We start from the raw sequence: 25,115 nt of genomic DNA on the forward strand, positions 1-25,115 counted from the left end.
AAACGGGGAGACAGAGAACAAAGCCATACTAATAGAATAGAATAGAATAGAATAGAATAGAATAGAATAGAATAGATATGTACAAGTAAAATAAATAAAACAGTGCCCAGCGCTTAGAACAGTGCTTTGCACATAGTAAGCGCTTAATAAATGCCATTATCAATCAATCAATCAATCAATCAATCGTATTCATTGAGCGCTTACTGTGTGCAGAGCACTGTACTAAGCGCTTGGGAAGTCCAAGTTGGCAACATATAGAGACAGTCCCTACCCAACAGGGGGCTCACATTATTATTATATCTGGAAAATGGGGATTAAGACTGTGAGCCCCGCGCGGGACAACCTGATCACCTCGTAGTGCGCGAAGAACAGTGCTTCGCACATAGTAAGCGCTTAACAAATACCACCATTATTATTATTATTCTGTCCGGATTTCGGTCTCTCCCGTCTCTGGGCCTCGAAATGCGCATTTCCTTCTCCCGGGACTGACTGACCTCCCTTGCCTCCGGCCTCCCTCCGTCTCGGGCCGGCGTCCGTCGCCTCCGGAGTCCAGTGCAGGTGCTGACTACTTGCTGGGTGGCACCTGCTAGCCACCCCTGGGGCGGGGCCCTCATTAGCCCACAGGCCCCTCCCTGTTCCCTGTCGCCCAACGAGGCCCGTCCCCCTTAATTATTCCCTTCCCCCTTCTTATTCCCTCTTGCAGACCCTGGGATTGGCCCAGTCGCGCTATAAAAGGAAAGAGTGGCGTTAGAAGGAGACTAGAGGCCCGACGCCTTCAACAGTGAAGGGGAGAGAGGGCAGAGTGTCCGGAGGTCTTAGTGCCAGGGAAGAGGGTCTCCCAACTGTGGCCTTTGTGCCCAAGGAGCCCCCCACCCCCGGCCGAAGAGGGGTTAGAGAGGCCAGAAAGGGAGGCCTCAAGTCTCTGGTCACTCCGCAGGTGTCCCCGGGGCCTCGACCTCCCTCATCAGTGCCTCGATTTCCCCGGTGCCTCGAGTTGGGACCAGTATGACCCTGTGGGATGGAGTCCTGCCCTTCTACCCGCAGCCGCGCCACCCGGCCGGTGTCCCCGTGTCCCTGCTCGTGGTCATCATCGTGTTTCTGGCCTTGGGTACCAGCATCCTGCTCATCCTTCCAGGCGTCCGAGGACGCGCGGTAAGAGACCCCCCTCCAACCCCTCCAACTCTCCGGGGGCTGGGAAGAGCGGGGGCTTTGAAGTCAGAGGGTCCTGGGTTCGAATCCCGGCTCTGCCAGTTGTCAGCTGTGTGATTTGGGGCGAGACACTTCGCTTCTTGTAGACTGTGAGCCCACTGTTGGGTAGGGACTGTCTCTATATGGACTTCCCAAGCTCTTAGTACAGTGCTCTGCACACAGTAAGCGCTCAATAAATACGATTGATTGATTGATTCTCTGGGCCTCAGTTACTTCGTCTGGAAAATGGGGATTAATGATAATAATAATAATGATGATGATGATATCTATTCTATTTATTTTATTTTGTTAGGACGTTTGGTTTTGTTCTCTGTCTCCCCCTTCTAGACTGTGAGCCCACTGTTGGGTAGGGACTGTCTCTAGATGTTGCCAATTTGTACTTCCCAAGCGCTTAGTACAGTGCTCTGCACACAGTAAGCGCTCAATAAATGCGATTGATTGATTGATTGATTGATTCTCTGGGCCTCAGTTACTTCATCTGGAAAACGGGGATTAATAATAATAATAATGATGATGATGATGATATCTATTCTATTTATTTTATTTTGTTAGGACGTTTGGTTTTGTTCTCTGTCTCCCCCTTCTAGACTGTGAGCCCACTGTTGGGTAGGGACTGTCTCTAGATGTTGCCAATTTGTACTTCCAAAGCGCTTAGTACAGTGCTCTGCACACAGTAAGCGCTCAATAAATGCGATTGATTGATTGATTGATTGATTCTCTGGGCCTCAGTTACTTCATCTGGAAAACGGGGATTAATAATAATAATGATGATGATGATGATGATATCTATTCTATTTATTTTATTTTGTTAGGACATTTGGTTTTGTTCTCTGTCTCCCCCTTCTAGACTGTGAGCCCACTGTTGGGTAGGGACTGTCTCTATATGTTGCCAATTTGTACTTCCCAAGAGCTTAGTACAGTGCTCTGCACACAGTAAGCGCTCAATAAATGCGATTGATTGATTGATTGATTGATTGATTCTCTGGGCCTCAGTTACTTCGTCTGGAAAATGGGGATTAATGATAATAATAATGATGATGATGATGATATCTATTCTATTTATTTTATTTTGTTAGGACGTTTGGTTTTGTTCTCTGTCTCCCCCTTCTAGACTGTGAGCCCACTGTTGGGTAGGGACTGTCTCTATATGTTGCCAATTTGTACTTCCCAAGCGCTTAGTACAGTGCTCTGCACACAGTAAGTGCTCAATAAATACGATTGATGATGATGATGATGATGGCATTTGTTAAGCTCTTACTATGCGCAAAGCACTGTTCTAAAGGTGATCAGGTTGTCCCACTTGGGGCTCACAGTCTTAATCCCCATTTTACAGATGAGGGAACTGAGGCCCAGAGAAGTGAAGTGACTTGAAGTGGAGTGAAGTGATTAAGACCGTGAGCCCCCCGTGGGATAACCTGATCACTCTGTAACCTCCCCAGCGCTTAGAACAGTGCTCTGCACATAGTAAGCGCTCAATAAATACGATTGATGATGATGATGATTGATTGATTCATTGATTGATTGATTCTCTGGGCTTCAGTTACCTCCTCTGGAAAATGGGGATTAATAATAATAATAATGATGGCATTTGTTAAGCGCTTACTATGTGCAAAGCACTGTTGTAATAATAATAATGGCATTCGTTAAGCGCTTACTATGTGCAAAGCACTGTTCTAATAATAATAATGGCATTTGTTAAGCGCTTACTATGTGTAAAACACTGTTCTAATAATAATGGCATTTGTTAAGCACTTACTATGTGCAAAACACTGTTCTAATAATAATAATGGCATTTGTTAAGCGCTTACTATGTGCAAAGCACTGTTCTAATAATAATAATGGCATTTGTTAAGCGCTTACTATGTGCAAAACACTGTTCTAATAATAATAATGGCACTTGTTAAGCGCTTACTATGTGCAAAACACTGTTCTAATAATAATAATGGCATTTGTTAAGCGCTTACTATGTGCAAAACACTGTTCTAATAATAATAATGATGGCATTTGTTAAGCGCTTACTATGTGCAAAGCACTGTTCCAATAATAATAACGGCATTTGTTAAGCGCTTACTATGTGCAAAGCACTGTTCTAATAATAATAATGGCATTTGTTAAGTGCTTACTATGTGCAAAGCACTGTTCTAAGCGCTGGATAATGGCATTTGTTAAGCACTTACTATGTGCGAAGCACTGTTCTAAGCGCTGGGGGGATACAAGGTGATCAGGTTGTCCCACGTGGGGCTCACAGTCTTCACCCCCATTTTACAGAGGGGGTAACTGAGGCACAAAGAAGTTAAGTGGCTTGCCCAAGGTCACACAGCAGACGTGCTCTGCACACAGTAAGCGCTCAATAAATACGATTGATTGATTGAGGCAGCGTGGCTCAGTGGAAAGAGCCCGGGCTTTGGAGTCAGAGGTCATGGGTTCAAATCCCGACTCCACCAATTGTCAGCTGTGTGACTTGGGGCAAGTCACTTAACTTCTCTTTGCCTCAGCTCCCTCATCTGTAAAATGGGGATTAAGACTGTGAGCCCCCCCGTGGGACAACCTGATCACCTTGTAACCTCCCCAGCGCTTAGAACAGTGCTTTGCACATAGAAAGCGCTTAATAAATGCCATAAAAAAGTGGCAGAGTCGGGATTCGAACCCTTGACCTTTGACTCCCAAGCCCGGGCTCTTTCCACTGAGCCACGCTGCTTCTCAGCGCTGGGGATTCCAAGGTGATCAGGTTGTCCCACGGGGGGCTCACAGTCTTCACCCCCATTTTCCAGATGAGGGAACTGAGGCCCAGAGAAGTGAAGACTGAGCCCAGACTGAGCCCCTTCCTTCCTCTCCCCCTCGTCCCCCTCTCCATCCCCCTCATCTTACCTCCTTCCCTTCCCCATAGCACCTGTATATATGTATATATGTTTGTACATATTTATTACTCAATTTATTTATTTTACTTGTACATATCTAATCTATTTATTTTATTTTGTTAGTATGTTTGCTTTTGTTCTCTGTCTCCCCCTTTTAGACTGTGAGCCCACTGTTGGGTAGGGACCCTCTCTATATGTTGCCAACTTGTACCTCCCAAGCGCTTAGTACGGTGCTCTGCACACAGTAAGTGCTCAATAAATACGATTGATTGATTGATTGATTGATTGAGGTAACTTGCCCAAAGTCACACAGCTGACAACTGGCAGAGCGGGACTTGAACCCATGACCTCTGACTCCAAAGCCCGGGCTCTTTCCACTGAGCCACGCTGCTTCTCATATTTATTACTCTATTTATTTTATTAATGATGTGCATATAGCTACAATTCAATTTATCCTGACGGTTTTGACACCTGTCTACGTGTTTTGTTGGGTTGCCTGTCTCCCCCTTCTAGACTGCGAGCCCGTTATTCTTTATACGTTGCCGACTTGTACTTCCCAAGCGCTTAGTACAGTGCTCTGCACACAGTAAGCGCTCAATAAATACGACTGAATGAACGAGTGAAACGGAGGCCCAGAGCTGAGCGGTGGGGTGCGTTTGTGCAAATCATCCCATCCCTGACGATCTCCCTTCAACGCGTGCGTGTGTACGTGTGCAAGTCACTTCACTTCTCCGTGCCTCAGTTTCCTCATCTGTAAAATGGAGATTGAGACTGCGAGCCCCGCAAGGGACAAAGAATGCGTCCAACTCTATTTGCCCCAGCGCTTAGTACAGTGCCTGCACACTGTAAGCGCTTAATATATGCCATCATTATTATTACATGTGTGCGTGTGTATGTGTTTGTGTGTCCCCGAGCACCCCGGAGTCGAGGACCCGGTCCATCCCAGCGCTTAGCATTTGTCTGTTGTGTGACCTTGGGCAAGTCACTTCACTCCTCTGGGCCTCAGTTTCCTCATCTGTAAAATGGAGATTGAGACTGCGAGCCCCACAAGGGACGGGGACTGCGTCCAACTCGATTTGCTTGTATCCACCCCAGCGCTTAGTACAGTGCCTGGCACATCGTAAGCGCCTAATAAATACCATCATTATTATTATATGTGTGCGTGTGTGTGTCCTCGAGCACCCCGGAGTCGAGGACCCGGTTCATCCCAGCGCTTAGTATTTGTCTGTTGTGTGACCTTGGGCAAGTCACTTCACTTCTCTGGGCCTCAGTTTCCTCATCTGTAAAATGGAGATTGAGACTGAGAGCCCCACAAGGGACAGGGAATGCGTTCAATTCGATTTGCTTATATCCACCCCAGCGCTTAGTACAGTGCCTGGCACATCGTAAGCGCTTAATACATGTCATGATTATTATTACATGTGTGTGTGTGTCCCCGAGCACTCCGGAGTCGAGGACCGTGTCCAGCCCGATTTGCCCGGTCCATCCAAGCGCTTAGTATTTGTCTGTTGTGTGACCTTGGGCAAGTCACTTCACTCCTCTGGGCCTCAGTTTCCTCATCTGTAAAATGGAGATTGAGACTGCGAGCCCCACAAGGGACGGGGACTGCGTCCAACTCGATTTGCTTGTATCCACCCCAGCGCTTAGTACAGTGCCTGGCACATCGTAAGCGCCTAATAAATACCATCATTATTATTATATGTGTGCGTGTGTGTGTCCTCGAGCACCCCGGAGTCGAGGACCCGGTCCATCCCAGCGCTTAGTATTTGTCTGTTGTGTGACCTTGGGCAAGTCACTTCACTTCTCTGGGCCTCAGTTTCCTCATCTGTAAAATGGAGATTGAGACTGAGAGCCCCACAAGGGACAGGGAATGCGTTCAATTCGATTTGCTTATATCCACCCCAGCGCTTAGTACAGTGCCTGGCACATCGTAAGCGCTTAATACATGTCATGATTATTATTACATGTGTGTGTGTGTCCCCGAGCACTCCGGAGTCGAGAACCGTGTCCAGCCCGATTTGCCCGGTCCATCCAAGCGCTTAGTATTTGTCTGTTGTGTGACCTTGGGCAAGTCACTTCACTTCTCTGGGCCTCAGTTTCCTCATCTGTAAAATGGAGATTGAGACTGCGAACCCCACAAGGGACAGGGATTGCGTCTCACTCGAATTGCTTGTATCCTCCCCATCGCTTAGTACAGTGCCTGGCACATAGAGAAGCAGCGTGGCTCAGTGAGAAGAGCCCGGGCTTGGGAGTCAGAGGTCGTGGGTTCTAACCCTGCCTCCGCCACTTGTCAACTGTGTGACTTTGGGCAAGTCACTTCACTTCTCTGGGCCTCAGTTACCTCATCTGGAAAATGGGGATTAAGTCTAGAAGTCCCCCTTCTAGACTGTCTCCCCCTTCTAGACTGTGAGCCCACTGTTGGGTAGGGACCGTCTCTAGATGTTGCCAACCTGCACTTCCCAAGCGTTTAGTCCAGTGCTCTGTACACAGTAAGCGCTCAATAAATACAATTGAATGGATGAATGAATAAAAGTGTGAGCCCCACGTGGAACAACCTGACTACCTTGTACCCCCGGCCCCCAGCGCTTAGAACAGTGCTAGGAACATAGTAAGCGCTTAACAAATGCCATCATGATTATTATTATTAACGAATGCCGTAATTATTACAATCAATCAATCAATCGTATTTATTGAGCGCTTACCGTGTGCAGAGCACTGGACTAAGCGCTTAGTGTCTGGCATAAAAGAGAAGCAGCGTGGCTCAGTGGAAAGAGCCCGGGCTTTGGAGTCAGAGGTCATAGGTTCAAATCCCGGCTCTGCCACTTGTCAGCTGTGTGACTTTGGGCAAGTCACTTCACTTCTCTGGGCCTCAGTTCCCTCATCTGGCAAATGAGAATGAAGACTGTGAGCCCCACGTGGGACAACCTGATCACCTTGTAACCTCCCCAGCGCTTAGAACAGTGCTTGGCACATAGTAAGCGCTTAATAAAGGCCATCATTAGTATTATTATTATGTAGTAAGCGCTTAACAAATGCCACAATTAACCTGCCTCGCCCTCCCGGCCCTTGAGGGACATGATCCCACGGACCAGTGGCTTGAGAAGAGGAGGGGAATGGGGGGTCCCACAGGCCAGGCCTCATCAAGCCGTGACCGAGGGCTGGGGCCGGTTGGGCGGACAGGCCCCGGACCGGCCGCGGGGCCGAAAAGTGCAAATAATAATAATATTGTTGGTATTTGTTAAGCGTTTACTATGTGCCAAGCACTGTTCTAAGCACTGAGGGCGATACAAGGTGATCAGGTTGTCCCACGTGGGGCTCACAGTCTTAATCCCCATTTTACAGATGAGGGAACTGAGGCACGGAGAAGTGAAGCGACTTGCCCAAGGTCACACAGCAGACATTCATTCATTTATTCTATTCTATTTATTTTATTTTGTTAATATCTTTTGTTTTGTTCTCTGTCTCCCCCTTCTAGACTGTGAGCCAACTGTTGGGTAGGGACCGTCTCTATATGTTGCCAACTTGGACTTCCCAAGCGCTTAGTACAGTGCTCTGCACACAGTAAGCACTCAATAAAGACGATTGAATGAATTACTCTATTTTATTTGTACGTATTTATTTTATTGTACATATTTATTTTATTTTGTTAATATGTTTTGTTTTGTTGTCTGTCTCCCCCTTCTAGACTGTGAGCCCACTGTTGGGTAGGGACCGTCTCTATATGCTGCCAACTTGTCCTTCCCAAGCGCTTAGTACAGTGCTCTGCACACAGTAAGCGCTCAATAAATACGATTGAATGAATTACTCTATTTATTTATTTATTTTATTTGTACATATTTATTTTATTGTGTATATTTATTTTATTTTGTTAATATGTTTTGTTTTGTTCTCTGTCTCCCCCTTCTAGACTGTGAGCTCGCTGTTGGGTAGGGACCGTCTCTCTATGTTGCCAACTTGGACTTCCCAAGCGCTTAGTACAGTGCCCTGCACACAGTAAGCGCTCAATAAATACGATTGAATGAATTACTCTATTTATTTTATTTGTACATATTTATTTTATTGTGCATATTTATTTTATTTTATTAATATGTTTTATTCTCTGTCTCCCCCTTCTAGACTGTGAGCCCGCTGTTGGGTAGGGACCGTCTCTAGATGTTGCCAACTTGGACTTCCCAAGCACTTAATACAGTGCTCTGCACACAGTAAGCGCTCAATAAATACGATTGATTGATTTATTCAACCGTATCCATTCATTCAGTCGTATTTATTGAGCGCTTACTGTGTGCGGAGCGCTTGGGAAGTCCAAGTTGGCAACATCTAGAGACTGTCCCTACCCAACAGCGGGCTCACAGTCTAGAAGGGGGAGACGGACAACAAAACAAAACATATTAACTAAATAGAATAAATATGTACAAGTAAAATAAATAGAGTAATAAATCTGTACAAACATATATACATATATACAGGTGCTGTGGGGAGGGGAAGGAGGTAAGGTGGGGGGATGGGGAGGGGGAGGAGGGGGAGAGGAAGGAGGGGGCTCAGTCTGGGAAGGCCTCCTGGAGGAGGGGAGCTCTTTGAGCGCTTACTGTGTACTAAGCGCTTGGGAAGTACAACTTGGCAACATATTGAGACGGTCCCAACCCAACAACGGGCTCACAGCCTAGAAGGGGGAGGCAGACAACAAAACAAAACATGTAGACAGGTGTCAAGTCATCAGAACAAATAGAATAAAAGCTAAATTCATTCATTCAATCGTATTTATTGAGCGCTTACTGTGTGCAGAGCACTGGACTAAGCGCTTGGGAAGGACAAGCGCAGATCATTAACAAACTGAATAGAATAGTAAATATGTACAAGTAAAATAGAGTGATAAATCTGTAGATTTATCTTCTAGATAGAGAAGCAGCGTGGCTCAGTGGAAAGAGCACGGACTTTGGAGTCAGTGGTCATGGGTTCAAATTCCGACTCCGCCACTTGTCAGCTGTGTGACTTTGGGCGAGTCACTTCACTTCTCTGGGCCTCAGTTCCCTCATCTGTAAAATGGGGATGAAGACTGTGAGCCCCATGTGGGACAACCTGATTACCGCGTGTCCTCCCAGCGCTTAGAACAGTACTTGGCACATAGTAAGCGCTTAATAAATGCCATTATTATTATTATTATTATTACAAACATATAGACAGGTGCTGTGGGGAGGGGAAGGAGGAAGGGCGGGGGGATGGGGAGGAAAAAGGGGACAGAGGCGGGATTAGAACCCACGACCTCTGACTCCCAAGCGCGGGCTCTTTCCACTGAACAACACTGCTTCTTTAGAGTAATAAGATTTATTGAGTAATAAGATTTATTGAGCGCTTACTGTGTGCAGAGCACTGTACTAAGCGCTTGGGAGGTACAAGTTGGCAACATCTACAGACAGTTCCTACCCAACAACGGGCTCACAGGCTAGAAGGGGGAGACGGACAACAAAACAAAACATATTAACGAAAATAAAATAAATAGAATAAATCTGCACAAATAAAATAAATAAACAAGTAAAATAGAGTAAACATATGGACAAAATAAAATAAATAGAATAAATCTGTACAAATAAAATAAACAAGTAAAATAGAGTAAATGTATTAACAAAATAAAATAGAGTAAATCTGTACAAATAAAATAATAAACAAGTAAAATAGAGTAAACATATTAACAAATAAAATAAATAGAATAAATCTGTGCAAATAAAATAAACAAGTAAAATAGAGTAAACATATTAACAAATAAAATAAATAGAATAAATCTGTAATAAAATAAATAAACAAGTAAAATAGAGTAAACATATGAACAAAATAAAATAAAGAGAATAAGTCTGTACAAATAAAATAAATAAACAAGTAAAATAGAGTAAACATATGAACAAAATAAAATAAATCTGTACAAATAAAATAAACAAGTAATATAGAATGAAAATATTAACAAAATAAAATAAATCTGTACAAATAAAATAAATAAACAAGTAAAATAGAGTAAACATATGAACAAAATAAAATAAATAGAATAAATCTGTGCAAATAAAATAAATAAACAAGTAAAATAGAGTAAACATATGAACAAAATAAAATAAATAGAATAGATCTGTACAAATAAAATAAACAAGTAAAATAGAGTAAACATATTAACAAAATAAAATAAATCTGCACAGTTAAAATAAATAAACATGTAAAATAGAGTAAACATATTAACAAAATAAAATAAATCTGTACAAATAAAATAAACAAGTAAAATAGATTAAACATATTAACAAAATGAAATAAATCTGCACAAGTAAAATAAATAAACAAGTAAAACAGAGTAAACATATTAACAAAATAAAATAAATAGAATAAATCTGTACAAATAAAATAAATAAACAAGTAAAATAGAGTAATAAGATTTATTGAGTGCTTACTGTGTGCAGAGCACTGTACTAAGCAGCGAAGCAGTGTGGCTCAATGGAAAGAGCCTGGGCTTTGGAGTCAGAGGTCATGGGTTCAAATTATTTCTGCTTAATTATTTAATTATGTATTATTAATTATTAACTAATAATTAATATTAATTATTGTTACTAATTGATTATTAATTATTTTAATAGTTTCTTATTATTTAATTATTATTAAAGAGCACGGGCTTTGGAGCTTTCATTCATTCACTCAGTTACATTTATTGAGCATTTCTTGTGTGCAGAGCACTGTACTAAGCGCTTGGGAAGTACAAGCTGGCGACATAGACGGTCCCCACCCAAGAGGTCATGGGTTCAAATCCCGGCTCTGCCAACTGTCAGCTGTGTGACTTTGGGCAAGCCACTTCACTTCTCTGGGCCTCAGTTCCCTCATCTGGAAAATGGGGATTAATGTGAGCCCCCCTGTGGGACAACCGGATCACCTTGTTATTTCCCCAGCGCTTAGAGCAGTGCTTGGCACATAGTAAGCGCCCAATAAATGCCATTTTATTCATATCTATTCTATTTATTTTATTTTGTTAGTATGTTTGGTTTTGTTCTCTGTCTTCCCCTTTTAGACTGTGAGCCCACTGTTGGGTAGGGACTGTCTCTATATGTTGCCAATTTGTACTTCCCAAGCGCTTAGTACAGTGCCCTGCACATAGTAAGCGCTCAATAAATACGATTGATGATGATGATGATGATGATGATCCCGCTCTTTCCCGCAGCGCTGGTTCTGGTTGGTGCGGATCCTCCTCAGCCTGTTCATCGGCGCCGAGATTGTAGGTGAGTGAACGGGTTGGCCTTCCCAAGCGCTTAGTACAGTGCTGTGCACACAGTGAGCGCTCAATAGATACGATTGGTTGATTGATTGATTGATGAGAGCGCCAGAGGGACGGCTAGAACGCGTGTGAGGTTTCATGCGAGTGTGAGAGGCCCTCTGAGTTAGACCTGGGTTCTAATAATAATAATGGCCTTTATAATAATAATAATAATAATAATAATGGCATTTATTAAGCGCTTACTATGTGCAAAGCACTGTTCTAAGCGCTGGGGAGGTTTCACGGTGATCAGGTTGTCCCACGTGGGGCCCACAGTCTCAATCCCCATTTTCCAGATGAGGTCACTGAGGCCCAGAGAAGTTAAGTGACTTGCCCAAAGCCACACAGCTGACAAAAGCGCTTACTATGTGCCAAGCACTGTTCTAAGCGCCGGGGAGGCTACAAGGTGATCAGGTTGTCCCACGGGGGGCTCATAGTTTTAATCCCCGTTTTATTAAGGTCACTGAGGCACAGAGAAGTGAAGTGACTTGCCCAAAGTCACACAGCTGACAGTTGGCGGAGCCGGGATTTGAACCCATGACCTCTTGGGTGGGACCGTCTATGTCGCCAATTTGTACTTCCCAAGCGCTTAGTACAGTGCTGTAAACACAGTAAGCGCTCAATAAATACAACTGAATGAATGAAAGCTCCAAAGCCCATGCTCTTTAATAATAATAATAATAATAATAATAATAATAATGACCTTTATTAAGTGCTTACTATAATAATAATAATAGCATTTATTAAGCGCTTACTATGTGCAAAGCACTGTTCTAAGCTGCTGGGGAGGCTACAGGGTGATCAGGTTGTCCCACGGGGGGCTCACAATTTTAATCCCCGTTTTACAGATGGGGTCACTGAGGCACAGAGAAGTGAAGTGACTTGCCCAAAGTCACACATCTGACAGTTGGCGGAGCCGGGATTTGAACCCATGACCTCTTGGGTGGGGACCGTCTCTCTATGTTGCCAGCTTGTACTTTCCAAGCGCTTAGTACAGTGCTCTGCACACAGTAAATGCTCAAAAAATACAATTGAATGAATGAAAGCTCCAAAGCCCGTGCTCTTTAATAATAATAGTGGCATTTATTAAGCGCTTACTATAATAATAATAATGATAGCATTTATTAAGTGCTTACTATGTGCAAAGCACTGTTCTAAGCGCTGGGGAGGTTACAAGGTGATCAGGTTGTCCCACGGGGGGCTCAGTCTTCACCCCCATTTTACAGATAAGGGAACTGAGGCCCAGCGAAGTGAAGTGACTTGCCCAAAGCCACACAGGTGACAAGTGGCGGAGCCGGGATTTGAACCCATGACCTCTGACTCCAAAGCCCAGGCTCTTTCCACTGAGCCACCCTGTTAACGCGGTTCCGCCGTTTGGCTGCTGGATGGCCTTGGACAAGTCACTTGTCCGTGCCTCATTCATTCATTCAATCAATCAATCGTATTTATTGAGCGTTTACTGTGTGCAGAGCACTGTACTAAGCGCTCGGGAAGTCCAAGTCGGCAACATATAGAGACGGTCCCTACCCAACAACGGGCTCACAGTCTAGAAAGGGGCAACAAAACAAGTAGACAGGTGTCAATACCATCAGAATAAATAGAATTATAGCTATATACACATCATTACAGCGAAGCAGCGTAGCTCAGTGGAAAGAGCCCGGGTTTTGGAGTCAGAGGTTATGGGTTCAAATTCCTACTTGTCCCACTTGTCAAATCTATTCTATTTATTTTATTTTGTTAGTATGTTTGGTTTTGTTCTCTGTCTCCCCCTTTTAGACTGTGAGCCCACCGTTGGGTAGGGACTGTCTCTATATGTTGCCAACTTGGATTCCCAAGCGCTTAGTCCAGTGCTCTGCACACAGTAAGCGCTCAATAAATACGATTGATTGATTGACTGACTTCACCAACTGTCAGCTGTGTGACTTTGGGCAAGTCACTTAACTTCTCTGTGCCTCAGTGACCTCATCTGTAAAATGGGGGTGAAGACTGTGTGCCCTCCGTGGGACAACCTGATAATAATAATAATAACAATAATAATAATAATAATAATGGCATTTATTAAGCGCTTATTATGAACCTGATCACCTTGTATTCATCATCAATCGTATTTATTGAGTGCTTACTGTGTGCAGAGCACTGTACTAAGCGCTTGGGAAGTACAAATTGGCAACATATAGAGACAGTCCGTACCCAACAGTGGGCTCACAGTCTAGAAGGGGGAGACAGAGAACAAAACACATTAACAAAATAAAATAAATAGAATAAATATGTACAAATAAAATAAATAAATAGAGTAATAAATCCGTACAAACATATATACAGGTGCTGTGGGGAGGGGAAGGAGGTAAGTCGGGGGGGGATGGGGAGTGCTTTGCACATAGCAAGCTCTTAATAAATGCCATCATTATTATTATCATTAATAAAATAGAGTAATAAATATGTACAAATATACACACTCAGTTTCCCCATCGGTAAAATGGGGGTTTAATACCTGTTCTCCCTCCTACTTTGATCGTGAGCCGTATGTGGGGCCGGGACTGAGTTCAACGGGACTTAATAATTATAATTAATTAAGCGCTTACTATGTGCCAAGCGCTGGGGTGGCTACTGGCAAATCGGGTTGGACACAGTCTCTACCTCAGCGCTTAGTACACTGCTTTTAGACTGTGAGCCCACTGTTGGGTAGGGACTGTCTCTCTATGTTGCCAATTTGTACTTCCCAAGCGCTTAGTACAGTGCTCTGCACACAGTAAGCGCTCAATAAATACGATTGATGATGATGATGCTTAGCACGGAGTAAGCGCCAAACAAATACCACCATTATCGACTTGTATTATCGACAAGTACCGACTTGTACGTCCCAAGCGCTTAGTCCAGTGCTCTGCACACAGTAAGCGCTCAATAAATAGGATTGATTGATTGATTGATTGATTGTGAGGGTGTGAGTGTGAATCTTGCGGGAGGATGAAGGGATCTGTTGGTATAGGAGGGACAGGCCTGTTCGGTTAACGCCATATATCCTGTCCCCCCACAGCGGTGAATTTCAGCGCGGAGTGGGCCGTGGGCCGGGTCAGCGCCAACACTACGTACAAGGCGTTCAGTACAGCACGGGTGAGCGTGGACGTCGGGCTGCAGGTCGGACTGGGAGGCGTCAACATCACCCTGAAAGGTGAGGGGGTGGCAGGGGCCTGGGGACAGTGGGATGTAGAGGGGCGACCATTCATTCAATCAATCGTCTTTACTGAGCGCTTACTGTGCGCACAGCACTGTACTGAGCGCTTGGGAGAGTGAGGTCACTGAGGCCCAGAGAATAATAATAATAATGATGGTATGTGTTAAACGCTTCCTATGTGCCGAGCACTGTTCTAAACCCTGGAGTAATCAGGTTGTCCCACATGGGGCTCACAGTCTTAGTCCCCATTTTACAAATGAGGTAACTGAGGCACAGAGAATGATAATAATGATGATCATCATCATCAATCGTATTTATTGAGCGCTTACTATGTGCAGAGCACTGTACTAAGCGCTTGGGAAGTACAAATTGGCAACACATAGAGACAGTCCCTACCCAACAGTGGGCTCACAGTCTAAAAGGGGGAGACAGAGACCAAACATACTAACAAATTAAGCGCTTATTATGTGCCAAGCACTGTTCTAAGCGCTGGAGTAATCAGGTTGGCCCACGTGGGGCTCACAGTCTTAATCCCCATTTTACAGATGGCATAACTGAGGCCCAGAGAATAATAATAATGATGACGGCATTTGTTAAGTGCTTATTATGTGTCAAGCACTGTTCTAAACCGCTGGGGTAATCAGACTGTCCCACGTGGGGCTCACAGTCTTAATCCCCATTTTACAGATGGCATAACTGAGGCACAGAGAATAATAATAATGATGTTGGTATGTGTTAAATGCTTCCTATGTGCCAAGCACTGTTCTAAACGCTGGAGTAATCAGTTTGTCCCACGTGGGGCTCACAGTCTTAATCCCCATTTTACAGATGACATAACTGAGGCACAGAGAATAATAATAATGATGACGGCATTTGTTAAGCGCTTACTACGTGCCAAGCACTGTTCTAACCGCTGGAGTGATCAGGTTGTCCCACGTGGGGCTCACAGTCTTAATCCCCATTTTACAGATGACATAACTGAGGCACAGAGAATAATAATAATAATGACGGCATTTGTTAAGCGCTTACTACGTGCCAAGCACTGTTCTAAGCGCTGGGGTAATCAGACTGCCCCACGTGGGGCTCACAGTCTTAATCCCCATTTTACAGATGACATAGCTGAGGCACAAAGAATAACAATAATTATGACGGTATGTGTTAAGCACTTACTATGTGCCAAGCACTGTTCTAAGCGCTGGAGTGATCAGGTTGTCCCACGTGGGGCTCACAGTCTTAATCCCCATTTTACAGATGACATAGCTTAGGCACAGAGAATAATAATAATGACGACGGCATTTGTTAAGCGCTTACTATGTGTCAAGCACTGTTCTAAGCGCTGGAGTAATCAGGTTGTCCCACGTGGGGCTCACAGTCTTAATCCCCATTTTACAGATGAGGTAACTGAGGCACAGAGAATAATAATAATAATGATGGCATGTGTTAAGCTCTTACTATGTGCCAAACACTATTCTAAGCCCTGGGGTAATCAGACTGTCCCATGTGGGGCTCACAGTCTTAATCCCCATTTTACAGATGACATAACTGAGGCACAGAGAATAATAATAATGATGACGGCATTTGTTAAACGCTTCCTATGTGCCAAGCACTGTTCTAACCGCTGGGGTAATCAGACTGTCCCACGTGGGGCTCGCAGTCTTAATCCCCATTTTACAGATGACATAGCTGAGGCACAGAGAATAATAATAATGACGACGGCATTTGTTAAGCGCTTACTATGTGTCAAGCACTGTTCTAAGCGCTGGAGTAATCAGGTTGTCCCACGTGGGGCTCACAGTCTTAATCCCCATTTTACAGATGACATAACTGAGGCACAGAGAATAATAATAATAATGATGGCATGTGTTAAGCTCTTACTATGTGCCAAACACTGTTCTAAGCCCTGGGGTAATCAGACTGTCCCACGTGGGGCTCACAGTCTTAATCCCCATTTTACAGATGACATAACTGAGGCACAGAGAATAATAATAATGATGACGGCATTTGTTAAACGCTTCCTATGTGCCAAGCACTGTTCTAACCGCTGGGGTAATCAGACTGTCCCACGTGGGGCTCGCAGTCTTAATCCCCATTTTACAGATGACATAGCTGAGGCACAGAGAATAATAATAATGACGACGGCATTTGTTAAGCGCTTACTATGTGTCAAGCACTGTTCTAAGAGCTGGAGTAATCAGGTTGTCCCACGTGGGGCTCACAGTCTTAATCCCCATTTTACAGATGACATAACTGAGGCACAGAGAATAATAATAATAATGATGGCATGTGTTAAGCTCTTACTATGTGCCAAACACTGTTCTAAGCCCTGGGGTAATCAGACTGTCCCACGTGGGGCTCACAGTCTTAATCCCCATTTTACAGATGACATAACTGAGGCACAGAGAATAATAATAATGATGACGGCATTTGTTAAGCCCTTCCTATGTGCCAAGCACTGTTCTAAGCGCTGGAGTGATCAGGTTGTCCCACGTGGGGCTCACAGTCTTAATCCCCATTTTACAGATGACATAACTGAGGCACAGAGAATAATAATAATAATGATGGCATGTGTTAAGCTCTTACTATGTGCCAAACACTGTTCTAAGCCCTGGGGTAATCAGACTGTCCCACGTGGGGCTCACAGTCTTAATCCCCATTTTACAGATGACATAACTGAGGCACAGAGAATAATAATAATGATGACGGCATTTGTTAAGCCCTTCCTATGTGCCAAGCACTGTTCTAAGCGCTGGAGTGATCAGGTTGTCCCACGTGGGGCTCACAGTCTTAATCCCCATTTTACAGATGACATAACTGAGGCACAGAGAATAATAATAATGATGACGGCATTTGTTAAGCGCTTACTACGTGCCAAGCACTGTTCTAAGCGCTGGGGTAATCAGACTGTCCCACGGGGGGCTCACAGTCTTAATCCCCATTTTACAGATGAGGTAAATAAATAAATAAATAGAATAATATGTACAAATAAAATAAATAAATAGAATAATAAATCCGTACAAACATGCATACATATATACAGGTGCTGTGGGGAGGGGAAGGAGGTAAGGCGGGGGGGATGGAGGGGTCAACGGTTAGGCTGAGAGAAACAGCATGGTTTAGTGGAAAGAGCACAGTCTTGGGAGTCAGAGGTCGTGGGTTCTAATCCCGCCTCCGCCAGCCGTCAGCTGTGTGACTTTGGGCAAGTCACTTCACTTCTCTGGGCCTCAGTTCCCTCATCTGGAAAATGGGGATTAAGACTGTGAGCCCCGCGTGGGACAACCTGATTACCCCAGCGCTTAGAACAGTGCTTGGCACATAGGAAGTGCTTAACACATACCATCATTATTATAATTATTCTCTGTGCCTCATTTACCTCATCTGTAAAATGGGAATTAAGACTATGAGCCCCACGTGGGACAACCTGATTACCCCAGCGCTTAGAACAGTGCTTGGCACATAGTAAGCGCTTAACACATACCATCATCATTATTATTATTCTCTGTGCCTCAGTTACGTCATCTGTAAAATGGGGATTAAGACTGTGAGCCCCACGTGGGACAACCTGATTACCCCAGCGCTTAGAACAGTGCTTGGCACATAGTAAGCGCTTAACACATACCATCATCATTATTATTATTCTCTGTGCCTCAGTTACGTCATCTGTAAAATGGGGATTAAGACTGTGAGCCCCACGTGGGGCAACCTGATTACCCCAGCGCTTAGAACAGTGCTTGGCACATAGTCAGCGCTTAACACGTACCATCATCATCATTATTATTATTATTATTATGTATATATGGTTGTACATATTTATTACTCTATTTATTTATTTATTTATTTATCTTACTTGTACATTTCTATCCTATTTATTTTATTTTGTTGGTATGTTTGGTTCTGTTCTCTGTCTCCCCCTTTTAGACTGTGAGCCCACTGTTGGGTAGGGACTGTCTCTATGTGTTGCCAATTTGTACTTCCCAAGCGCTTAGTACAGTGCTCTGCACATAGTAAGCGCTCAATAAATACGATTGATTGATTGATTATCATTCTCTGTGCCTCAGTTACCTCATCTGTAAAATGGGGACTAAGACTGTGAGCCCCACGTGGGGCAACCTGATTACCCCAGCGCTTAGAACAGTGCTTGGCACATAGTAAGCGCTTAACACATGCCATCCTTATTATTATTATTCTCAGTGCCTCAGTTACCTCATCTGTAAAATGGGGATTAAGACTGTGAGCCCCATGTGGGACAACCTGATTACCCCAGCACTTAAAACAGTGCTTGGCACATAGTAAGCACTTAACAAATGTCATTATTGTTATTATTATTATTATTATTATTATTATTATTAATGGTTTATCCATCAAACAAGTTGATCCCATCAGTTATTCTTTGCCAGGCCGGTTCTCTGTGTCTCCCAATGCTGCTCTGCTCCCTGCTGACAGGTTTGTTCCTTTCAGGGAGCATCACCTGCCGCCAACCTTGACCTTTCCCCCCGGTCTCTGATGAATAAGATAATAATAATAATAATAATAATAATAATAATAATAATAATAATAATAACATTTATTAAGCGCTTACTATGTGCAAAGCACTGTTCTAAGGGCTGGGGAGGTTACAAGCAGCGTGACTCAGTGGAAAGAGCCCGGGCTTTGGAGTCAGAGGTCATGGGTTCCAACCCCAGCTCCGCCAGTTGTCAGCTGGGTGACTTTGGGCAAGTCACTTCACTTCTCTGGGCCTCAGTTATCTCATCCGTAAAATGGGGATTAAGACTGTGAGCCCCCCCCCACCGAGGGACAACCTGATCACCTTGTAACCTCCCCAGCGCTTAGAACAACGCTTTGCACAGAGTAAGCGCTTAATAAGTGCCTTTGGGCAAGTCACTTCACTTCTCTGCACCTCAGTTATCTCATCTGTAAAATGGGGATTAAGACTGTGAGCCCCCCCGAGGGACAACCTGATCACCTTGTAACCTCCCCAGCGCTTAGAACAGCGCTTTGCACACAGTAAGCGCTTAATAAATGCCTTTGGGCAAGTCACTTCACTTCTCTGCGCCTCAGTTATCTCATCCGTAAAATGGGGATTAAGACTGTGAGCCCCCCCGAGGGACAACCTGATCACCTTGTAACCTCCCCAGCGCTTAGAACAGCGCTTTGCACACAGTAAGCGCTTAATAAATGCCTTTGGACAAGTCACTTCACTTCTCTGCGCCTCAGTTATCTCATCTGTAAAATGGGGATTAAGACTGAGTCACGCATGGGACAACCTGATTACCTTGTATCTACCCTACCGCAGCGCTTAGAACCATGATTTGCACATAGTAAGCACTTAATAAATGCCATTATTGTTATTATTATAAGGTGATCAGGTTGTCTTAGTAAGTACTTAATAATAATGGCATTTATTAAGCGCTTACTTAAGGGCTTACTATTGAGCCCCTTCCTTCCTCTCCCCCTCGTCCCCCTCTCCATCCCCCCATCTTACCTCCTTCCCTTCCCCACAGCACCTGTATATATGTATATACGGTTGTACATATTTATTACTCTATTTATTTATTTATTTATTTTACTTGTACATTTCTATCCTATTTATTTTATTTTGTTGGTATGTTTGGTTCTGTTCTCTGTCTCCCCCTTTTAGACTGTGAGCCCACTGTTGGGTAGGGACTGTCTCTATGTGTTACCAATTTGTACTTCCCAAGCGCTTAGTACAGTGCTCTGCACATAGTAAGCGCTCAATAAATACGATTGATTGATTGATTGATTGATTGCAAAGCACTGTACTAAGCACTGGGGAGATTACAAGGAGATCAGGTTGTCCCACGGGGGGCTCACAGTCTTAATCCCCATTTCCCAAATGAGGTATCTGAGGCCCAGAGAAGTGACTTGTCCAAAGTCACACAGCTGGCAAGTGGCAGTGCCGGGATTTGAACCCACGACCTGTGACTCCAAAGCCCGGGCTCTGTCCGCTGAGCCACGCTGCTTCTCCATGGAAGCCGGCCGTGCTCGGCTGAGCTCCTTCAACCCCCTCACACTCACCCAAATGCAACCCCGTGCTTACAGTGCGAAAGAGGCAGCGCCAGGCCCCCACACCCCGTCACCCAAGCTCTTCGCTCCCGCCGCAGGGACCCCCGTGCACCAGCTGAACGAGACCATCGACTACAACGAGCGGTTCGACTGGAGTTTCGGGGAGAACTACGAGGAGGCCTACGAGGCCGGGCTGGAGAAGGGGCTGCCGGACCCGGTGCTCTACCTGGCCGAGAAGTTCTCGCCGCCCAGCCCCTGTGGCCTGCACCGACAATACCGCCTGGCCGGACACTACGCCTCGGCCACCCTCTGGTGAGCCCCCGGGGTGGGGGGCCCAAGGGCGAGGGTCCGCAGACACGTGGCCATGGCTCGTCTCCACGTCCACCACCCCTGGTGGAGCTGGGGTCATCATCATCATCATCATCAATCGCATTTATTGACCGCTTACTGTGTGCAGAGCACTGGACTCAGCGCTTGGGAAGTACAAGTTGGCCACATATAGAGAAGCGGCGTCCGGGCTTTGGAGTCAGAGGTCACGGGTTCAAACCCCGGCTCTGCCGATTGTCAGCTGTGTGACTTTGGGCCAGTCACTTCACTTTTCTGGGCCTCCGTGACCTCATCTGTAAAATGGGGATTAAGACTGTGAGCCCCCCCCACCGTGGGACAACCTGATCACCTTGTAACCTCCCCAGTGCTTAGAACGGTGCTTTGCACGTAGTAAGCACTTAATAAATGCCACCATTATATAGAGACAGTCCCTACCCAAGGGACTCACGGACAGTCATCATCATCAATCGTATTTATTGAGCGCTTACTGTGTGCAGAGCACTGGACTAAGCGCTTGGGAAGTACAAGTTGGCAACATATAGAGACGGTCCCTACCCAACAGCGGGCTCACAGTCTAAAAGAGGGAGACAGAGAACAAAACCAAATGTACTAACACAATAAAATCAATAGAATAGATATGTACAAGTAAAATAAATAAATAAACAGAGTAATAAATATGTACAAACATATATACATCATCATCATCATCATCAATCGTATTTATTGAGCGCTTACTATGTGCAGAGCACTGTACTAAGCGCTTGGGAAGTCCAAATTGGCAACATCTAGAGACAGTTCCTACCCAACAGCGGGCTCACAGTCTAAAAGGGGGAGACAGAGAACAAAACCAGACTAACACAATAAAATCAATAGAATAGATATGTACAAGTAAAATAAATAAATAAATAAATAAATAGAATAATAAATATGTACAAACATATATACATCATCATCATCATCATCATCAATCGTATTTATTGAGCGCTTACTATGTGCAGAGCACTGGACTAAGCGCTTGGGAAGTCCAAATTGGCAACATATCCAACAGTGGGCTCACAGTCTAAAAGGGGGAGACAGAGAACAAAACCAAACGTACTAACACAATAAAATCAATAGAATAGATATGTACAAGTAAAATAAATAAATAAATATGTACAAACATATATACATCATCATCATCATCAATCGTATTTATTGAGCGCTTACTATGTGCAGAGCACTGGAGTAAGCGCTTGGGAAGTCCAAATTGGCAACATCTAGAGACAGTCCCTACCCAACAGCGGGCTCACAGTCTAAAAGGGGAGACAGAGAACAAAACCAAACATACTAAAATAAAATAAATAGAATAGATATGTACAAGTAAAATAAATAAATAAATATGTACAAACATATATACGTCCTCATCATCATCATCAATCGTATTTATTGAGCGCTTACTATGTGCAGAGCACTGGACTAAGCTCTTGGGAAGTCCAAATTGGCAACATCTAGAGACAGTCCCTACCCAACAGCGGGCTCACAGTCTAAAAGGGGGAGACGGAGAACAAAACCAAACAAACACAATAAAATCAATAGAATAGATATGTCCTAGTAAAATAAATAAATAAATAAATATGTACAAACATATATACATCCTCCTCATCATCATCATCATCAGTCATATTTATTGAGCGCTTACTATGTGCAGAGCACTGGAGTAAGCACTTGGGAAGTCCAAATTGGCAACATCTAGAGACAGTCCCTACCCAACAGCGGGCTCACGGTCTAAAAGGGGGAGACAGAAAACAAAACCAAAGAGACTAACACAATAAAATCAATAGAATAGATATGTCCAAGTAAAATAAATAAATAAATAAATATGTACAAACATATATACATCCTCATCATCATCATCAATTGCATTTATTGAGCGCTTACTATGTGCAGAGCACTGGACTAAGCGCTTGGGAAGTCCAAATTGGCAACATCTAGAGACAGTCCCTACCCAACAGCGGGCTCACAGTCTAAAAGGGGGAGACGGAGAACAAAACCAAACAAACACAATAAAATCAATAGAATAGATATGTCCAAGTAAAATAAATAAATAAATAAATATGTACAAACATATATACATCCTCCTCATCATCATCAATCGTATTTATTGAGCACTTACTATGTGCAGAGCACTGGACTAAGCGCTTGGGAAGTCCAAATTGGCAACATCTAGAGACGGTCCCTACCCAACGGCGGGCTCACAGTCTAAAAGGGGGAGACGGAGAACAAAACCAAACAAACACAATAAAATCAATAGAATAGATATGTACAAGTAAAACGCTTAGCACAAGCGCATACATACAAGTACATACAAATATATTACTCTATTTATTTATTTATTTTACTTGTACATTTCTATCCTATTTATTTTATTTCGTTAGTATGTTTGGTTTTGTCTCCCCCTTTTAGACTGTGAGCCCGCTGTTGGGTAGGGACCGTCTCTAGACGTTGCCAATTTGGACTTCCCAAGCGCTTAGTCCAGTGCCCTGCACACAGTAAGCGCTCAATAAATACAATTGATGATGATGAGGAGGATGTATATATGTTTGTACATATTTATTTATTTATTTTACTTGGACATATCTATTCTATTGATTTTATCGTGTTAGTACGTTTGGTTTTGCGTAGTAAGCGCTCAATAAATACGATTGATTGATTGATTGATGATGATAAAATAAAGAAAGAAATGGAGTAATAAATCTGTACAAACATATATACGTATATATACAGTCCTCACGGCCCGACCCTCTTTTTCCGGCCTTTCCCCCCGTAGGGTGGCATTCTGCTTCTGGCTCCTGTCCAATGTGCTGCTGGCCATGCCGGCCCCCCACTACGGCGGCTTCACCTTGCTGGGGGCGGCCACCTTCCTCATCTTCGCCATCCTCGCCTTCGTCTCGGCCTCGGCCACCTGCCCGCTGCGCCTGGGCCCCGCCGCCCTCACCACCGGCTACGGGGTCGCCTTCTGGGTCACGCTGGCCACCGGTGAGGGCCGGGTGGCCGGGGGGGGGGCTCTTTTTTTAAAAAAAAATAAGATATTTTTTAAGTAAGGTAAGTAAGGTTAAGCGCTTACTACGGGCCAGAGTCTGTACTAAGCGCTGGGGGAGCCAATCGTATTTATTGAGCCCATATTTAGACTGTGAGCCCACTGTCGGGTAGGGACTGGCTCTATACGTTGCCAATTTGGACTTCCCAAGCGCTTAGTCCAGTGCTCTGCACATAGTAAGCGCTCAATAAATACGATTGATTGATTGTGTGGCTCACTGGAGAGAGCCCAGGCTTGGGAGTCAGAGGTTGTGAGTTCTAATCCCGGCTCCACCACTTCTCAGCTGTGTGGCCTTGGGCAAGTCGCTGCGCTTCTCTGGGCCTCAGTTACCTCATCCGTAAAATGGGGGTGAAGACTGTGAGCCCCATGTGGGACAACTCTATTTATTCTTCTCTTAGACTGTGAGCCCACTGTTGGGTAGGGACTGTCTCTCTATGTTGCCAACTTGTACTTCCCAAGTGCTTAGTACAGTGCTCTGCACATAGTAAGTGCTCAATAAATAGGATTGATTGATTGATTGATTGATTGAGCGCTCAGTAAATACGAGTGAATGAATGAATGAATGGTATTTATTTTACCTGTACATATTTACCATTCTATTTATTTTCTTTTGTTAATTTTTGTTGGCCATCGCCCCCTTCTAGCCTGTGAGCCCGCTGTTGGGTAGGGACCAGCACTAGATGTTGCCAACTTGGACTTCCCAAGCGCTTAGTACAGTGTATTTATTTTATTTTGTTAGTATGTTTGGTTTTGTCTCCCCCTTTTAGACTGTGAGCCCACTGTTGGGTAGGGACTGTCTCTATATGTTGCCAACTTGGACTTCCCAAGCGCTTAGTACAGTGCTCTGCACACAGTAAGCGCTCAATAAATACGATTGATGATGATGATGATGATGCTCCGCACACATAAATATGATTGAATGAATGAATGAATGGTATTTATTTTACTTGTACATATTTCCTATTCTATTTATTTTATTTTGTTAATATGTGTTGTTTTGTCGTCCGTCTCCCCCTTCTAGCCTGTGAGCCCGCTGTTGGGTAGTCACCGTCTCTATATGTTGCCGACTTGGACTTCCCAAGCGCTTAGTACAGTGCTTTGCGCACACAAATTTATTTTATTTTGTTAGTCTGTTTGGTTTTGTTCTCTGTCTCCCCCTTTTAGACTGTGAGCCCA

At 44.2% G+C, this 25,115-nt stretch overlaps 1 protein-coding gene across 1 annotated transcript in view; it reads left to right on the forward strand.

Annotated features, from left to right (window-relative positions):
• Positions 1–1,005: 1,005 nt before the first annotated feature.
• Positions 1,006–25,115, forward strand: part of DUOXA2 (dual oxidase maturation factor 2) — a 29,026-nt gene continuing 4,916 nt past the window's right edge. Inside the window, exons 1-5 of the mRNA XM_038750680.1 lie at positions 1,006–1,152; positions 11,251–11,308; positions 14,378–14,512; positions 20,635–20,848; positions 23,670–23,878. Coding sequence (XP_038606608.1) covers positions 1,006–1,152; positions 11,251–11,308; positions 14,378–14,512; positions 20,635–20,848; positions 23,670–23,878 — 763 coding nt within the window. The remainder of the gene's footprint in view (positions 1,153–11,250; positions 11,309–14,377; positions 14,513–20,634; positions 20,849–23,669; positions 23,879–25,115) is intronic.

Source organism: Tachyglossus aculeatus, chromosome 8, assembly GCF_015852505.1.
Source record: "Tachyglossus aculeatus isolate mTacAcu1 chromosome 8, mTacAcu1.pri, whole genome shotgun sequence".
NCBI lineage: Eukaryota > Metazoa > Chordata > Mammalia > Monotremata > Tachyglossidae > Tachyglossus > Tachyglossus aculeatus.